At 45.6% G+C, this 19,890-nt stretch overlaps 1 protein-coding gene across 2 annotated transcripts in view; it reads right to left on the bottom strand.

The window, feature by feature from the left end:
- TNFRSF21 (TNF receptor superfamily member 21) overlaps positions 1 to 19,890 on the bottom strand; it is a 65,580-nt gene that overhangs the window by 44,900 nt on the left and 790 nt on the right. Inside the window, exons 1-2 of one of the 2 annotated variants that reach the window (XM_029242603.1) lie at positions 4,580 to 5,446; positions 887 to 1,538 (exon numbers count right to left, since the gene is read on the bottom strand). In XM_029242603.1, coding sequence (XP_029098436.1) covers positions 887 to 1,538; positions 4,580 to 4,813 — 886 coding nt within the window. In that variant the 5' untranslated portion in view covers positions 4,814 to 5,446. Of the gene's footprint in view, positions 1 to 886; positions 1,539 to 4,579; positions 5,447 to 19,890 lie in introns of those variants that run through there. The other variant, XM_029242602.1, reaches the window with a different exon arrangement.

Genomic DNA, 19,890 nt, shown 5'->3' with positions numbered 1-19,890 from the left:
TCAACACCTGAGGAAACCTGGGCAGGTCATGGGATCTCTCTGAGGTTGTTTCTTCATTTCAACTGGCGGTTGTGAGAAGGCCCTCCTTATGGAGTCATCAGGAAGGTCAAACGTAACCACACGTGAGAGTCTGCTGGAAAGCACAGCTCACACTGGCTGTCATCTCATGAAAATTAAATTTAATCAAAAAGGACATGAAAGTAAAAACAATGTTATTCTTGCCTGAGGTTCAAAATGAGTTCTGAGGAAAACTGGGATACACTTAATGGAGGACATAAAGTCCTTTGAAAAAAAGAAATTCTTTTCTAGATGTGAACGCTAGTTACCTTCAATGTGACACGGATGTGCTTGTTTCCTGAAGCTTCTGCCTTACTGTCCTTTTCTGGCCCACCTCAGATCCAACATTCATCCCTCCCTTCCAGATGTCATGGTATTTTTCTCCCCTTCTCCTTCTGACCTTCAGGCTGTGTCTCCCCAGGATTGACTGGGTGTTGGAAAACTTTTAATCTAGAAGGGACCTTAAAACAGCTAAATCACTCATTTATGGTGTCATACGATTGACAAGTTTGCAACCAAGGCCTGGAGAAGTTCAGTGACTTCCATAAGGCCACACGCTGACCTTGTTTCTCCCAGTTTTTATTTTCTAGCTTGATGTCACCTAGTTCTCAGATACTTGCTCCCCCCAATAGATAACTTCTGATTCTCAATGTTTCTAACAGGTCCAAAGAAGCTAGACTTTAAATAGCCACAAAACTCAAGCCCTTTCTTCAAGGGGTGACTTTGGAATAGACCAGATGGAGAAAATATCCTGGGTCCAAGCCCATTCTCGGTACCTCCACGGAGCACAAAGCCTTCCTCACATACATAACTCATGAGGTTAAGTTACCTTTGGGAACATAAGTGGAGGAAGGGACTTCGTGGGGTTCCACGTGCTCAGGGCGGGAAAGGCTGATGGTGCCAGGGGAAGGAGGGGTGGTGCTGGAGAGGGGCGGGAGCGTGCCACAGACGTTGTCTGCCTCCTTGGTCCCCAGCCTGATCACCACCAGGTTCTGACTCAGACAGTCTGTGTATGCTCTGCATCTCATCACACTGGAAGGCACATCAGAGAAGGTCCCCCGAGCACACTGCTTACACCGCACGTCCTCCGTCTCCGTCCCCTTCTTCCGCACCCCCCAACCCACAGGGCACACCGTGTGGGGGGCGCAGGTAGCATTTGACTGGAACATGCCAGGTGGGCAAGTGCATTCTCGGTCAGTCAAGGCAGCACAAGGTAATTTCTCAATCATCGGCCGGGGGCACGGCTGACTACACTCGTGGCATTTCTCAATGCCGTTCTCGTGTCTGGTAAAGGTCCCCGTGGGGCAGCTGCTGCAGACACGCAGGCTTGTGTTGGTACAGTGCTCAGACACATAGGTTCCTGCCGGACACTTGTCGCAGGTAAGCACCTGGCCGGTGACACGATCGACATGGTGGTATTTGCCAATGAGACTTGGGGCCTTCTGTTCCGGCTGAGCCCTGGTGGTACTGAGGAATCCAAGCTGAAGGAAAGAAAAAGCAGGTGGGGGGACAAAAACCAAGAAGGTGTTACACGGGAAGAGGAGGAGAAAGGATGGGAGAATCCCAACCCCACCATCATCATCGTTCCCATGAAAGGTCTGACCTGTTCTGTACCCTTTTAAGACTGCGGCTGCAACATAACAGAGAGAGAAACAGACTCCAGTTCCGTATGGGGGCCTGATCTCCTGGCTGTGGAGCTTTGGTTTTGTTGCCTGACCTTTGTATTAGCTTCCTTTTTTTCCATCTGTAAAATGAAGTTGACAGTACCTCTCGGAACTGATTGTAAAATCAATGGAGAATATGAATGTGAAAGCACTTTGGGACTCACATTAAAAACGCTACACAGAAGTCAAAATCCTAATGCAAGAGGAAAAGAACTTGCTGAATAGCGTCCTCCTTCTATGACCCAAAGGTTGCGTGGCCATTTCTTGATACCAGGACAAGTCAGCTGAGACGCAGCATGGCAAATATTTGAGCTGCTACTTCCCTAACAGGTGACCCGGTTGGAGTTGACCAATAGACAAAGGTAAATGTTTTTTGTTTGTATTTTGTAAAACAGAGGCAGGCCCTTGGCATTCTTAACGAGCTTTAAATAACAGAATTAATGTTTTTAGATGCACATCCTGTTTGTTGAGCCTCCGAAGGCCACAGTCAACCTGCAGCCACCTAGGAGCCCAAGCACAAAGCTTGGGGAGGAGGGCAGTCAAGTTCAAAAACAGTATTTAAGGGACTTCCCTGGTGGCACAGTGGTTAAGAATCTGCCTGCCAATGCAGGGGACACGGGTTTGAGCCCTGGTCTGGGAAGATCCCACACAGCGTGGAGCAACTAAGCCCGTGGCCACAACTACTGAGCTCATGTGCTGCCACTACTGAAGCCCGCGCGCCTAGACCCCGTGCTCCGCAACAAGAATAAGCCACTGCAATGAGAAGCCCATGTACCGCAACAAAGTGCAGCCCGCTTGCCACAACTAGGGAAAGCCCACATGTAGCAACGAAGACCCCATGCAGCCAAAAATAAATAAATTATTTAAAAAAAAAAAACAGTATTTAAGAATGTTCCCTATAAAATGTAAAGACAAATTTAGATGATACCGAAAATCCGATGTTAGGGAAAACACCTGAATCGAGAGACACAGTCACTGAGAAAAGTTCAGGAGAACAGGAGCCAGAAAACCTGAAGCTGGCTCTCCCTGATCAAGATCCTTACTTCTCTCCTTGATACAGAGGCAGGGAAACTAAATCAGAGCTTCAGACAGAGACTCGGGCCTCAAACGCAGCATCAAAATTACCTGAGAAGTTTTTTAAAAGTCCACCTCCCCAGCCCATCACCTGGTATCATGTGGATCTGCAGTGTGGCCAGGAATCTGTTTTGGTTTGGTTTGGTTTGCTTGTTAAGCTTTCCAAGTGATTCTCATCCCCAACTAAGTTTTAGACCCCCTGAACCACGACGGGCCTCCTGGGGCTCTAATCACCTATGATTCTGAGACAGCTCAGTTCCACGGTCAGAGCCCTTCCCTCTGCCTCTCACCCAACCTGGCACTTTTTACTGTTTTAATATTACTCTTTTTTAATGATTATTTTTATAACAAAAACAAACATTCTTGTAACAATTTTAATAATTATGAAATAGAGTGAAATGTTTAAGTCTTTGCTCAAATCCACCCATTCCCCAGAGAAACGCACTGTTCATTCTGGTGTGCACCGTTCCAGACCATTTTCTGAGCATTTACACATAAAACACACATACATGCTTTCAGTTGGCCAGTTCAGCTACTTTGGGTTTGGGTTTGGTTTACGTATATAAAGGGGACAGGCCATACCCACTATTCACAGTGACTTGCTTTTGTTCACCTTCTAATACTGCATCACTGAAATCTTTCCAAGTCTGAACACATAGGTACTTCCTTCTCTATAATGGTCAAGCTCTCTTCAACAGTATGGATATGCCTTTGAACATGCGCATGGTAAAGAATTTAGAGATACTTCCTACTAAGGACATGTAGATTGCTTCTCTGTCCGTGTGTCAGTGTACGCACGTGTCTTTCTATAATCCATATTCGCCTCCTTCCCTTCCCACACAACACCCCAGTTTCCCTTTTCTTTCCTTCTCATCCCAAATGACAGCTACAACTATGCTGCCCTCAGGCTTTTGAGAACCCCTTTCTTCAAGGACCAAAGAAGTCTCCATACAACCCATAACTAGGAACCTCTCACTCCTTCTCCTCTTTATTACTATGAATTTACTAGATACGTATTTTCAGCCTACGAGAGCACCAGACCTGAAATACAAAGAATACCTGGGCAAAGATTTAGAGAACAGAAGACTTGTGTTCTTGTCCAGACTCTGCCTTAAGATCAGTTGGACCCGGTTTTACATGCCTGTAAAATTATCAGGTTGGACTAGGCTGTATTCAGCTCTAACCTTCAAGGTGTCTGTGATTGTTTATCAAGTTCCACATTCTCTATGAAGCCTTTACAACCATTCCTAGAAACCCAGATGCCAAGCCGATGAGCAAATTCTTCAACACATTTCCTGTTTCTTCTGTTCATCATGTTGGTGCCTAACGACATATTGCCTTGTAATGTTAGTTGATGGCTTCCTCAGTGTATATACTTATCTTCCCATAATGATTATAAGCAGCTGGAGGCCAGGGTCAACCACATAGATTGCATTTCCTTCCTTGCTCAACCACCTGTGACGAAGATCATGGAAATGATAAACAAAGCATCCTCTCAGCCAAGGGTCAGCAAGCTACACGCCCCCTGTTCCTGTAAATAAGTGTTATGGGAACCTAGGCATTCATTCAGGTATTGTCTATGGCTGCTTTCATGCTATTAACGGCAGAGCTGGATAGTTGCAATAGAGACCATATGGCTGCAAACTTAAAGTATTTACTATCTGGATCTTTACAGGAAAGAAAAAAAAAAAAAAAAAAGAAGCCTGCCAATACCTGTGCTCAGCGGTCAAAAGAAATGTCAAAAAATTCAGGGACCAGGAGCTCACTCACAGAAACACTCATACCTCCTCGGAGAGTCCAGCAGAGTATGGAGTGCGTGGCTTCCTTTCTTGACACCCATTCCAACTGACACACCAAATCTGATCCTTCCATCCCCTGCTTAAAACTCTCAATGGCTCCCCACGTGACTTACGATGGAATGCAAAACCTTTACCAGAGTTAGGGCTTACTTGGAAATGCCATCCCTGCCCTCCCCTCCCCAACTTAAAACTGGTCTCATATTCTCCCCTCATATACATTTTTTAGGCTAATAAATGTTTTATTTTTTTTAATTTATTTTATTGAAATATAGTTGACTTACTATATTGTGTTGTGTTAATTTCTGCTGTCCAGCAAAGTGACTCAGTTATACATATATATACATCCTTTTCCATATTCTTTTCCATTATGGCTTATCACAGGATATTGAATACAGTTCCCTGTGCTATGCAGTAAGACCTTGTTGTTTATCCATCCCCTCGTTCCTGGTTTTCCTATACGACTACCTTTATTTTGTAGTTACACATCCATCTGCTTAGTGTTGTCTTCCCCTCTGGACCACAAGCTCCATGAGGATAAGAATAGACTCTGTTACATTCTGATGCTCTCCAAGTCCTTGAGGACAGTACCCAATGTGTGGTATAACTGGCGAGGGTTTGTTGGCTAAATGAATGAATGGCTTTGCAGACCGTAAGTAATTAGAAGCAGCAAAGTAGAGGGTGGGGATGGAAGAGGTTGCTGGGCATGAGCACGGATATAAAGGCAAGTGAGAGAAAACCAAAATGCCTCCACCTCGTAGCCATCATCACTCAAGAGATAAAGCAGGTTGGCACCTTTCGGTGGAAAGGCAACTAGTTTCGCCTCCAAAGCCCCTGAGGATATCACTCTGTTTTAACAGAACCAAAACTGGCTTATAAGAATTATGCTTTGTGTGGTGCTTAAGATGACAAGCAAATGTAACGAAGAATTTAAAATACCTCCCCTTCATTTCATAAAAAGATTACACTAACTTGGTGCTTGGAATTATAAGCAGTGTAATGAGATTATTCTCCGGAAGTCACCTATGTCCCTCTTAGCTTCAACTTCAAATTTGAAAAATTTCATGTACTTAGGACACTTATTTCACCACCAATCATGGTTAAATGAGCAAATATCAGTGTACCACCCCAAACTGTACAGGATATGGGAGCACTGTAAATACTTATGAAGTGATTAAAAGGGAAAACCCAAGACAAAGCAAATTTCAAAGGAGGGAAGAGGTAGCTCTAAAACGACCAGCTATAAAGGCCTCCACACTCACCTTGGTGATACCCATCACACCTGTCCTGTTATATCGCTTCTACTCTAGGGCACAGAGATGGACCCAAGAAGCACCAGCTGTGCTGATACATGTCAGAATACTGATGCCTATTTCTCTTTAACAATTCTTATCCCGTGACGTCGTCCTTCAAACAAATGGGGAAAAAATTCCACGCAGTTTATAAGTACAACGTGTTTATGTCATTCTTGTTCTCTATCAAATTCCAATCACTTTTCATGGAAAATGAGCAAACTCAAGACAGTGATAAACTTTTGTCTATTCGTAAGGGATCAGCAGGAAGACCACTTGTGAGTTTGCTATAGAAAATTGTTCAATGCTGCCTAAAACTAGTACATCAAAAGGAATCTCCGCTACTGTGGATACGATAACAAAGAAAAGGGAACCAAGTTATTCCTGAGATGGTGACTATAAGACATACTAATAGATGCTCAAACAGCAAAAACCAGGCAGGGTAGAAACACCCCCAGAAGTTCTGACCATTTTATTTTCGGCGTCACATTAAATTTGTAATCACAAGACACTGACTGCTGGGAATTCTCTAGACTTGAAGAAAGAAAAAGAATGTACAGAGAGAAAGGCACCAGGGATAAAGCTTCTACAAAGCACGGACAGACCTGTTCTCAGTTGTGTTATATAAATTTGGCTGGCTCTGGCACTGCCTACTATCCTCTCTGATATAAAAAAGCCTTCTGTTGCTAGGGTAAAAGCAGGGACTGCTGTTAAAGCTGGCAAATCTAGAGAATGCTGAGGCTAGAATGTGCTGACAACAGGACCGGAAGGAGGCAAGCTCGGGGGACCCACGGGAAAAGGGAAAAAAATGGGCAAGACTGAACTGACCCGGATGCTGTCTTCCCTGGAACCTACAATGCAGAAGAGTGTGTACTCAGCCTTCAGGCCTTGGACCACAGAAACGCATCTCCCTCCATCCATCACGATGGCTAGTTCTATAGGCTAAGACCCCACCTACGTGGAGAAGCCAACTTATAAATAAGACAGGTAAAGGTGTAGGGGAAACATGCCTCTGGGCTCACTAAGAATTTATAGAATCCTCATATAAACCAAGGCAAAACTAACACCACCAGCCAGGCCAGGAACTCCAGCCTGAAAGTATAAACAAAACCTAATTTAGCTTGAAGCATCTGAGCAAGCCCAGCTCTACCAGATCCTGATTTGGAGCTGGGGGGAGGGGGGGGAAGGGGGGAGGGGGGAGGGTATGGAAGTGGTTTGACCTGTGTCTCCATTTCCTCATTAATATAATGGAGATAATAATAATACAATTAAATAATTTTAATAATAATGCAATAAAAATAATACATAGGGTAACAATCCTAGGGTTGTTTTCACAATTAATTGTTACTACACATAAAGCAGGTAGAACACACATGACCCAAGGAAGTTCTCCATGAATATAAGTTATTTTAATCATCACTCCTTCTACTGTCATTTTACTCTAGTTTAGCTTCAGTCCCTTGGGATTAGACAACTTTTTAAAACACCCCAATTAAAACACAAATATCCAATAGAGAACAAGCTAGTGGTTACCAGTGGAGAGAGGGAAGGGGGAGAAGCAATATGGGGATGGGGGAAAAAGGGTTACTATGGGATTATATGAATACGAATCATGTGTATGAAACTTTTGAAAATTGTAAAGCACTACAGAATTTAAAGAACCTTTCATTCAATAAAATAAATAAATAATACCTGTTTTTTTTACAACACTAAAGAATAAACGTGGGATTCCCTGGTGGCGCAGTGGTTGAGAGTCCGCCTGCCGATGCAGGGGACACGGGTTCGTGCCCCGGTCCGGGAAGATCCCACATGCCGCCGAGCGGCTGGGCCCGTGAGCCATGGCCGCTGAGCCTGCGCGTCCGGAGCCTGTGCTCCGCAACAGGAGAGGCCACAGCAGTGAGAGGCCCGCGTACGCAAAAAAAAGAATCAACGTGTAGCCTCCTTTTTATTAAAAAACAAAACAAAACACGGGAGTTCCCTGGAGGTCCAGTGGTTAGGACTATGTGCTTTCACTGCAGAGGGCACGGGTTCCATCATCCCTAGGTGGGGAACTAAGATCCCACAAGCCGTGAGGTGCGGCCAAAAAAAAAAAAAAAAAACACGAAAATATCCGATTCTTGATAAGTGTGTCAAAGACTCTAAATTAAAAAAAAACAAAAAACACTGTAATCCTAAAACACACCCTACTAGGCTAGGAGCCCACACAGAACAAAACATACAGACCGCATGGCAAGGAGGTAAAAGGCAAGCAAGGACCAACTGGCGTTTCCAAACAGATTTAGAAGATAAACTTACTATACAGCAAATGAGAAAACACAAGAGGAGAAAGGATGTGTTACTAGTAGGTACACTGGAGACAAACGGAGAAGAAGTTAAGTCAGATGTTCACGATTCTAGGGTCTACAACACCGGTGAACAAACTCCGGCTTTTACGTTTTCAATAGTTGGGAAAAAATATCAAAAGAAGAATAAAATTTTGTGACACATGAAAAAAATCATTTGAAATTCAAATTTCGGTGTCCACAAATCAAGTTTACTTGGTACCCAGCCACACCCATTCCTCTGGGCATTGCCTAGGTCCGGCTGTCAAAGTACAGAGGCAGAGTTGAGTAGTTTCCACAGAGATCACAGGGTCTACGTGGCCGAAAATACTATCTAGCTCTTTATAAAGTTCACCCACCCCTGGTCTAAAAGTTTAGGAAATGCTCCTGATTGGAGCCCTGTCTTGCAGAGGCACAGTTAATGGCAGCCTGATGATGGCTCCAGGAGGCCCAGCGGGACGACAGCAGAAAATGGTGAGACTTATTTGACCATGAAATCCTTTACTCACACTAGGAGTATGAACATCTGCAGAACACACTGATGTAGTTCTCACCACCAACATGATGCTGAATTCCAGAAAGGTTAATAAACCCAACATTAAAAAGATCAAATATATTCACTTTGTTATAAAGCAGAAACTAACACACCATTGTAAAGCAATTATACCCCAATAAAGATGTTAAAAAAAAAAAGATCAAATATAAAATTTAAAGTAATAGCAATAGTTGATTTAGCCCATCTGTAAGGAGATCAATGTCTAGGAATAAAGACGCAGACGTAGAGAATGGACTTGAGGACACGGGGAGAGGAAAGGGTAAGCTGGGACGAAGTGAGAGAGTGGCATGGACTTATATACACTACCAAATGTAAAACAGATAGCTAGTGGGAAGCAGCCGCATAGCACAGGGAGATCAGCTCAGTGCTTTGTGTCCACCTAGAAGGGTGGGATAGGGTGGGAGGGAGGGAGACGCAAGAGGGAGGAGATATGGGGATATATGTTTATGTATAGCTGATTCACTTTGTTATAAAGCAGAAACTAACACACCATTGTAAAGCAATTATATTCCAATAAAGATGTTAAAAAAAAAAATCAATGTCTGACTATGAAAACAAAAATCAACAACAACAAAGAAGATACTCTCAGACACAAAAGAAGATACTCTCATTTTCTGATACTTTCAGAAAATAAGTTTAAGAAATTAACCAAGGGAAATCCCTGGCAGTCCAGTGGTTAGGACTCCACGCTTTCAATTCCGTGGCCCGGGTCCAATCCCTGGTCAGGGAACTAAGATCCTGCAAGCCGCACAGCACGGCTGAAAAAAAGAAAAAGAAAGAAAAAGAAAAAAAAACATTAACAGAAATGTTTGCATTACGAAATATAAAAACATTAAAAGTAGACTGGAAAAATATATGCCACATATAGCTAATAAAAGCTTATAACTAAAAATGTAAAGAATTAATGCAAAGGAGGTTAACACAAATTCCACTCAACAGTTGAGACAGAATCATTACAAGGGAAATTATCCCATGGATAAATTGATGATATCCCTAGCAACTACTGAAATGTAAATTTGCACAACCAGGGACCTTTACATGTCTATATTAAAGCAGCATAAATAAATTAAAATGAGAAACTTCAACGTTGGCAGGCTTGTGGGGTAGAAGGTACATTTATAGGTTGCTGGTGATGTTCTTAATGAATTTAGTCTTTCTAAAGACAATCTGGCAACATGCAGCACGAGCCATAAAATGGTTCATTCATTTCCTGCGACCCCGCAATTCCACTTTGGGGAATACACTTCAAATGCACCTCACTTTTGGGAACAACCCAAAAGGGAAAAGAGCAGCTCGTCTGTACAGAGACAACTCTATTACTGCTGCTCGCTTGCAGTAGGAAAACAATGACAATAACCTAAGTGTCCAACAACAGGGGGATGACTCAACACACTGCCAACCAGAGAAGAGGTGGGCTTAAAAACTGGCGGGCATGAAGACTGCACTGACATAAATCACAGCACCTCAAACTCACATCCAAACTTTGGGTGCCCCAATCCCACCCACTCCTTCCCCAGCCTCCCCTTCAAAGGAATCAGACCATCAAAGACTAAATTCAAGAAGCGGAGAGTCATGGGATTTCCCTGGCGGTCCAGTGGTTAGGATTCCGAGCTTCCACTGCAGGGGGCACAGTTTCGATACCTGTGCCCCCCAGGGAACTAAGATCCCACAAGCCACACGGTGCCAGGGAGCCAGCCTTGATGACTGCTTTCTTTTCACCGCACCTGCCCGCTCGTATTTCACCATCCGGAAACTCTGTTCAAACTCTTGCAGATCTAACTGGTAACCCCCTATGTTCACTGCCACCACCCCAGAACCATCATCTTTCCCCTGAACTATGGCAAAAGGTTCCAACTGGCCTCCTGCATCTACGTTTCTCCTTTCCAACCCATTTTCCACAGAACTGCCACAGTGATCTATTAAAAAAAAAAAATCTAATTAAAGCCATATTATAACCCTGCTTCCCACTGTACTCTAAGTGATATCCTGACATATTCGTATCTTTAAAGATCTTGTACAGTCTGGCCTCTGCCCACCTCTTCAACCTCAGTCCATGCTCCTTCTGCCTCTATTCGCTGAGCACCAACCACAATGGCCTTCTTTCCAGTCTCTGAACATGTGGGCCCTTTCCTACCTCTGGGCCCTTCCACGTGCTGTTCCCTCTTACTGGAATATTCACCCTTCTGCTCTTTCAGAAGATTAGTCTTTAAATATCAACCCTTCTGTCTTCCCTGATAAACTATAAACTTCAAGAGGGAGGACCCATTAATAGCCTTTTACCATCACATACCCAGAGTCTAGCAATGCCTGATGTTTAACAGATGTACCATAAATATTTATTAAATGAGTGAAAAATATATCCCTGTAAGATCACAGAAAAATAGCTACAGAAAGAAACGCAGAGTACAAGCACGTACATATTAGTTTTAACTGTACAGGAATGGTTGTGTAACATCCAAGAATAAGAATGAATTGGGAAGGGGCTTCCCTGGTGGTCCAGTGGTTAGGACTCGGTACTTTCACTGCCGAGGGACCAGGTTCAATCCCGGGCCCAGGTTCAATCCCTGGTCACAGAACTAAGATCCCACAAGCGGTGCAACGTGGCTAAAAAAATAATAATAATAAATAAATAAAATGTTCCTTGTTAGTAACTCAAATACCCTTGAGATGTAGCTCAAAGTATTGAGAGATAGATCAAGCTCTCACTACCCTCTAACTCGTCTAGAATGAATGAACAGTTAGTTTACAGCAAAATCCTTCTGGAATTCATTCAACAATCATTTATTGCTTAACTACTATGTGTCAGGGCATTGAGCCAGAAACACAAAGATGAATAGCACATTGTCTGTCGTCAGTAAGAAGCTGAAATGGAGTAACGCTGGCCCTGAGCATCCCACATGGGGAGGGAAGCATACCCAGATCTTGTCCGATTTGGTATTTCTCCTGGACCAGGTACACAAGATTTCAACCAAAGAGAGAAGAGCCATGGACGTCCAGAAGTAAAGGAAGAGCAAGGAGTGACTAACGCCCAGTTAGATTATTCTGGGAACCTGTCACCATTTGCCTTTGAGTACTTTTCCCCCTTCCCATCCTCTTGCCTCTATTAAACCTGGTTATGCTGAACTGGCCATACCTAAGTTGATATCAGATTATGGTCTTGTCTCTAAAGGATTCTTTGGGAAACCAGAATGCCAACCTCTTTCCTGGAACCTGCGGTAACATTTCTTCTCCCCTTATGCCTTTCTTTAGTCTACTCAGCACCTACAATCTATGAAAACCTTGATTAGGAGAGCGCTACAAGCGTGATAAACCACACACAAACACATCACATACAAGACCATGCAAATCATGGAGCCCAACCAGTTTCTAAGAGACCTGAAATGAAAAGTTAACAAAGAAAATACTAATAACAGATGAGGCAAACCCACGCACTGATCCTATACAAATAATCAGGCTGGCAGCAAAGAAAAAGCCCCAAGAGGTCCTCAAGTTCTCAGGATGAGTTGAAACTGCCATGCTAAGCAGAACCCATGTCACACTGTTACTCACTAAGCAAATATTTTTCAAAATGACCCAAGGAGCAGGAAAGCAAAGCGTCTATTCCCTATTTATAACATTTCAATTTGCAAGAGTATCTTTCCATCTTAACCATGGCACCATTCCTTGTCAGAATCACACCACAGGAAAATGCTTGCCAATGGCTGCATGCCCTCCCCTTTCAATACACACACACACACAGGTTGCTTTTACTTTATAATCAGCCCTTTGGGCTAAACTTCCAAATGCCATCGTGGAGCAGAAATGCTCACCCAGTGGAAAGAGAATGTTCGACTCTCAGGTAAAAGCATTCCTTTAACGGGAAACAAAATTCCAGTCAATTAAGGTTACTTGTGCCCTACCCACATCTTGGCAGAAAGAGCAGTGTGTAGGAAGCCAGGTCGGCCTAGATCTGAACTCTCTCTCTGGCAGTCGACAATTGCTTGACCATAACTTCTCCTAAGCCTCATTTCCTACAAAATGGGGCTAATGCTACTACCTCATGGACTTGAAGGTTTTATTGAGATCATTTGTAGAAGGTATTCAACACAATGTCAATGGTACATGCTCAATAAATAGAAGCTTAACGATACCAACATCGATGATTCATATTAAGAGCCATTAATATTCCTTCCCTCTGGGCTGTCAGGGCCAAAGCCCTCTTAAAGCCACCACTGCTCATTGGATTCCAGAACCTATGAACTCACTCCTTTCCTTTCTCCTAAATCCATTCAACTCAGGCTCCTTCTCCCAAAACAGATTAGCAAATGGCTCCAAGAACTAGAGCCACCAAGCAGTCCGGGTGGCAAAAGAGCAAATGGAAAATTATATCGGGACTTCCCTGGTGGTGCAGTGGCTAAGAATCCGCCTGTCAATGCAGGGGACACAGGTTCGAGCCCTGGTCCGGGAAAATCCCGCATGCCTCGGAGCAACTAAGCCTGCGTGCCACAACTACTGAGCCTATGCTCCAGAGTCCATGAGCCACAACTACTGAGCCCACGTGCCACAACTACTGAAGCCCATGTGCCTAGAGCCTGTGCTTCGCAAGAAGAGAAGCCACCGCAATGAGAAGCCCGCGTGCTGCAACGAAAAGGAGCCCCCACTCGCCACAACTAGAGAAAGCCCACACGCAGCAACGAAGACCCAACACAGCCAAAAATAAATAAATAAAATAAATAAAAATATTATATCAAGATAAGCTCATGAGCCTTGCTGTGACTTCGTTTATGAAGCCCCCTCTTTTTTATTTTTATTTTTTTAACTTTTTGGCCACGCCATATGGCATGCAGGATCTTAGTTCCCTGACCAGGGGTCAAACCCGTGCCCCCTGCAATGCAAGTACAGAGTCTTAACCACTGGACCATGAAGGAAGTCCCAGAAGCCCCGTCTTTTTTAAATTTGGTTTTGTTTTTTTTCGTTTAGAATGAAGGCTTGGGGCTTCCCTGGTGGTGCAGTGGTTGAGAATCTGCCTGCCAATGCAGGGGACACAGGTTCGAGCGCTGGTCTGGGAGGATCCCACATGCTGCGGAGCAACTGGGCCCGTGAGCCACAACTACTGAGCCTGCGCGTCTGGAACCTGTGCTCCACAACAAGAGAGGCCGCGATAGTGAGAGGCCCGCGCACCGCGATGAAGAGTGGCCCCCGCTTGCCGCAACTAGAGAAAGCCCTCGCACAGAAACGAAGACCCAACACAGCCAAAAATAAATAAATAAATAGAATGAAGCCTTGGACAAAATTCCCAGATAGTCTCAAGAGAAGATGGGGCTATAGCACGCTGCCCTGACTCCCCACCCATGCCCCGCCCAGTCCCACCCCTGCTTGAGGACACCCTGAGCGCAACTTTCCCACCACTGCAAGCATCCATCATCTCCAAGGCCAGGATGCTAACATGTGGAAAAACTCCAGAGCCAGAAGCCAGGAGAACGGACCATTCCTGGAGGCCTTCAGCAGCTCTTACGAAGCGTGAGGTCACCACTGCTTTCAACCAACGGCCTAAACGTCCGTGAGCGCCAGGTTTCTACAGCTCTCGTGAGCGTTCAGCAGACACTTACACATCTGCCAGGTTCCTCCCTACTTATGATCTCTGCCTGGCTCCTCTCCTCTTGGACTCAGGCTGGAAATGGGAGGTGGTAGAGTAGCCAGGTGGCAGCACACAAGCCAATTTAGGATGCCTGTTTACTTTTTGGTATTTGACAAATACAAACACTGGAGCTAGGCCAGTATTTATTCACGACCTCACCCCGCCCCTAAAGAATCGAAGCTCAGCACCTGCTATCCCAGCAACAGTAATGCCCAGTGTCCCGCTAACGCTAAACGGGGATTCAATTTGGGGACCAGGTTAACTCCTATTACGGCTTCCGTTTTCATTCTGTCAAACAGACATAGCTGCGCCTAATGCTCCAGACTGCGTCCACTCCAAATGGTCGTCGGGCACATGCCCAAGGGCGATGAGAGACTCTTGTCACCGAAGAGAAGCACCTGAGTCTTCCAGGAAGTTGCCGGGTGACCTGGCATCACCGGAGTCGGCCAGGCCTGCTCGGGGGAAGAGGGCCAGCAGAGTTAGTGCTTACCGGAAAAAAAGGCATGGCAGTTGACAGAAAGAAAAGTCACTCAATTCACACTGGCCCCTGAATAATCTGAGGATGCGTCTGGTCATTTCCCATCACACACACACACACACACACACACACACACACACACACACACACACAATAAAGTTTACTTGAGCCAATTATAGTTTGAATGTTTTATAAAGGGCCGGCTGAGTACAAAACCAATTTGCAACTTCTCTATGGAATCTCCGAAGAGACGTTACCTCTCATCCTCACAGATGGAGTCAAATGTAAGGTGAAATGTGATGTCTTGTGATCTACAAGCAGACTGAACCCACGCACACTCACCCCATCCACCTGGAGAAAGGGGCCTTCTGCAAACAGTGCTGGAAAAGACAGCATTAACTGTGCTAAACCACATCCAGCTTGAAAGACTCTGTTCAAATTTAGCCACACGAAAATAGGTAATCTAGCCGGTTGGTGGACCTATGCCGATTTAGTCCCGGGTACTTCCTCAACTTAAGGTAGCCTGCATTCCATGACAAGGAATCGTTTTCTTGCTGATTTGGTGCGCCTGTGTGTTTTCTTTACACGGTAGGTTTGTTTATTTGTTTCAGACTGGGCCTGAGACAGATTCAGCCATATGCCTTTAGAAACAGTTGAGATGAGAATTCAGATGAGAAAGCTCGATCCCATTCTATACATTTTGACAACAGGGATGGGAGATTCCCGGGGTACATGAGAAACCCTGCCTTCCGGGACAGGTCTGCATTCCCTACTCTTCTGAGTCATAAGTCACTTTCCCTACCAAGGCTAGTAGATATCATTCTGAGAGTAGGAAGACGTTTCTTCTTCTGACTTTCAGACTAAAAGCCAAAATTATTTCAAGTAGTTTAAAGATGTTAACATCTATCACATTTTGTGTATTACTTTGAGTATAGTACATTCATCCACTGATTCTTTCTGAACGCGTGAAACCCAACCAGCACTATTGATAGCCATGTACGTTTATACACCAAACGTACTATCAAATTATCAAATTTTAACTTTGATAAGCAAAGGTCAGGAGATGGCATTAAGCTAGACATCTAGTCTCAAAGACACTGACAAACACCATACTTGGGGCTTTCTAGACTAGCACAGCTGAAGGATCTTACAGCAACCGTCCTATCTGGAATTCATAATCTGTGCAGATGGGTGGTTTCTAAAATTTCAGACCTCATTTCCTTATCAATTACGGCTCCCTTCTTCTGACTGTCCCACTGCCAATATTCTATCTGTCCAGTCAAAGCAACTCCCTGAGGGCAAGAGACATCTTTGAGTGTGTTGTGTCATACTGGGCAAGCCCTTCTAGGGCATTCCTTAACTCTGGCACAAACCTTAAGGTCTCATTTATCTGCTCTCCAGACTTTTGGCCTGAAACACGCAATATTGTTTTTGGGGTTTTTTAAAAATATATTTTATTTATTTATTTTTGGCTGCATTGGGTCTTCGTTGCTGTGCGCGGCTCTCTCCAGCTGCGGCGAGCAGGGGCCACTCTTCGCTGAGGTGCGGGGGCCCCTCATTGCGGTGGCCTCTCCTATTGCGGAGCATGGGCTCCAGGCGTGTGGGCTTCAGCAGGGAAGCCCTGAAACACGCAATATTTTGCCTTTCAGTGTGTGGTTCACTTTCCAATATCACACAGATATCTCAACGCATCAGAAACAGGGGCTTTCGGACTTCCCTGGTGGCGCAGTGGTTAAGAATCCGCCTGCCAATGCTGGGGACACGGGTTCGAGCCCTGCTCCGGGAAGATCTCACATGCCACGGAGCAACTAAACCCATGCGCCACAACTACTGAGCCTGTGCTCTAGAGCCCGCGCTCCACAACAAGAGAAGCCTGAACACTGCAACAAAGAGTAGCCCCCACTCGCCGCAACTAGAGAAAGCCCACGCACAGCAACAAAGACCCAACGCAGCCAAAAATAAACAAATAAATTAATTAATTAAAAACAAAAAAGAAACAGGGACTTCCCTGGCGGTCCAGTGGTTAAGGCTCCGTGCTTCCACTGCACAGGGCGTGGGTTCAATCCCTGGCCAGGGAACTAAGATCCCACAAGCCACGTGGTGTGGCCAAAAAAAAAACAACAACAAAAATAAACGCATCAGAAACAGAAGTGCAAGCAGCGAAAACACTTTCCTCCAAAGGCGCTGGTGTAATTCGCATCAACGCCCTGCAACAGACCAAAGCACCAGCCTCAGCTCTGCCCCAGTGAGCCTTCCCTCCTGTTACATTTCATCATCGGGCAATTCGGAGTTGTGAGACCTGCCGAGTGGCACAGGAGGGAGGCGTGAAGTGGGAGAGGGAGTCAGGCTGTCCTGGGTCCCAGCCCCAGTGCCATCATCCCTTGGGAGCTGGGTGGCCCAGGACAATCAATGAAGTTTTTGCAGCCTCCATTTTCCCAGCTGTAAAATGGAAATCATCCCACCTGCTTCAGAGATGTTGGGAGTAAGAGAGATACTCTCTATAAAGCACCTGACACATACAATAATAATAGTCATATTATATGTTATATGTATACATATTATATATTAAAGATTTTTTAAAGCTTATAGTAAGTTCTCTTTCAGTTAGCCTGTCATCACAAGAAAGAAATTGTCGAAAATCATGACAACAACAAACACTGTCACCCAAAAAAGGAGATATTTGAAAGAAGAAGAGTGATGGAAAGCCATAATAAAAAGACATTTTATTGGGTTTATTATTTTTGAAGCTAACGGCAACGAATGGGTAGGGCATTATCTCCCCACTGGCCCCGGTAGTGTTCTGAGTGTGCTTCCGTGTCTACCTGAGCTCCAGTACCTGGAGTCTGTCATTTTCACATGGCCAAGAATCCCAGTGGGATAAAGAATCCTTATAACAATGTCGTGGGGTCATCATTTTTTTTTTTTTTTTTGTCCGTGACTTGCAGCATGCAAGATCTTAGTTCCCTGACCAGGGATTGAACCCGTGCCCCCTGTACTGGGAGCGTGGAGTCTTAACCACTAGACAGCCAGGGAAGTCCCATGAGATCATCATTTTATACACTAACAATGCCTGGGCTGAGGACTGGAGCTTGCAGAGTGGGAATGGGAAAAATAAAAGACATTGCCTCCCCACCCTGGTGACCCCTGGTCCACCCTCTCAGTTTCCCTTCAGGACAAAGGGGTCAACTCTAGGCCATTCCATGAACTGAAGTGGAACCTTTCTTATCATAATTAGCAGAAGAATAAGGACACATTTTAGTTAATATCTTGAGATTGCTTCTAAACATGACTACAAATTTCTTTTTTTTTTTTTTTAAAGACAGCCAAACTTACATTCTCAAGTCTTCAGTTGCAAATCCAGTGCACAATTTTTAGGTCAACTGGACTTAATGATTTCAGAAAAGGAGCTGGGCTCTTTCTCTGGAGGTTAAAGCAAGCTGCACTTTGATTACGTTCTGACCTTACTTTAAGCATCTCATGCAGAAATGGAAAGTCAATGAAATATTGCACTGACTTAAGACTTAATCCAGAAATGGACTCTATGGGGAGCTCAATGATCAGATGTGTTGGAGGGACTGGACAGGCATGTAGTGGGGTGGCACACAGTGGGGCACAGTAGATCTAAGGCTGACAAGGAGGCAGCTGAAGGATGGACCTACTTCATCTTAGGATCAATGTTCCCTGGGCCTTAGATGGGCTTCTCTCCACACCAAGACTGTCCAATCCAGGTTCCCTGCTTTAAGAGACCTTCCCCCTCTACCGCTCATCACCCACCACCCTTGAGTCAACGATAAAAATCTTGACTTTGCCATTTCTATAAAATGGTCAGAAAAGGGTCTTTGAAGGAAGACTGGGACTTGCCTCATTATAAATGCTAACAGCACCAAACTTTTCTTTAGTCTCTCTCTTCCCCTTTAAAACACACCCTCACACAGGGAACCAGAGTGTCTGTAGGATGAATGCTCAGGCCATAGCAACTGCAATGCCCTGGGATCTAAGAGATCTTGGCTGGCCAGGCATTAAGCCCTTTGCGAGAAGGAGACAGCAAGCCTGCCTTTCCCTGACACAGCCCTGCCATGAAAATAGGCTCTTGTTTTTTGTTTTTGTTCGGCCTTTAGCTAAGAATCTCCATCCTCCTTGAGGAGACAAAAAGATACGCAAGGGAAGCTTATGGTGGCTCGGGTTTGATCTTAAGTCAACTTTCTTCCCCCTAACTCATCCCATCCCCCCCAACATTTGCAAAGAAGGGGAAGGGTGCTGGGGAAGTTGGGGATAAGTTTTGGGTCAAGGGTGCTTTCAGGCTCTGACCAGATAAGTAACAGAGAGGACTACCTACAGAGCACGCCCTGGAGCTGAATGCAGACCGAGTGCCCAAGGAGGAAGCTGCCTCACCCTGCAGGCTCACCTGCCCGGCCACAGGTAAGCGAGCGATAGGAAAGACTGGAGAAAATTCAGCTTCCTTTATGGAGAGCTCTCTCCCCCTCCCCCCACTCAAGTGCCAACGCGCTGGCTCTGCCTGGCTGCGAGCCGGCGCTTTGGAGGCGCCTCAGAGCGGGTCTCAGGGTGGTTCTTCGGGCGTGCAGAAACCGGGACCCACCCAGTCAAAGCGGAGAGATGGGGGGAGGGGCGAGGCGCCCGCGCCGAACGCTAGGCGCGGATGCACGCGGCGGTCTTGGGAGCCAGCGCGCACGGGTCCCGCGCTCTCCCACTGCGGTAGCATCCCGACATGACACTGCAGCTGCAACAAAGCGGCGGCCGCCGCCAGCCTCGTCGCCCACCCCGCGGCCCCAGCCCCACTCCACGCGGCGAAGGCAGCGGCCGGTGGCCGTGGGGGTGCATGGAGGGGGTGGAGGCCCCCGGAGGGGCCGAGGAGGGGGAGAAACCCTGAAATGCGCAGGAAGCCCGGTGGACACCTCCCGCACCTCGCCCGGCGCAGCCAGACTGCAAGGAAAACAATTCGCCTTCATTCCGGAGTCCCGGCTGAGCCGTACGTCTCCCCCAAACGACCCGGTCCGAGCCCCCCGCTGTGTTGCCT

This window comes from Monodon monoceros, unplaced genomic scaffold (assembly GCF_005190385.1).
Source record: "Monodon monoceros isolate NGI ecotype Baffin Bay Population unplaced genomic scaffold, NGI_Narwhal_1 Super_Scaffold_3, whole genome shotgun sequence".
NCBI classification, from domain to species: domain Eukaryota; kingdom Metazoa; phylum Chordata; class Mammalia; order Artiodactyla; family Monodontidae; genus Monodon; species Monodon monoceros.
The sequence above is the reverse complement of the archived record's forward strand: the minus strand, read 5'-3'. Positions and strand labels throughout refer to the sequence as shown.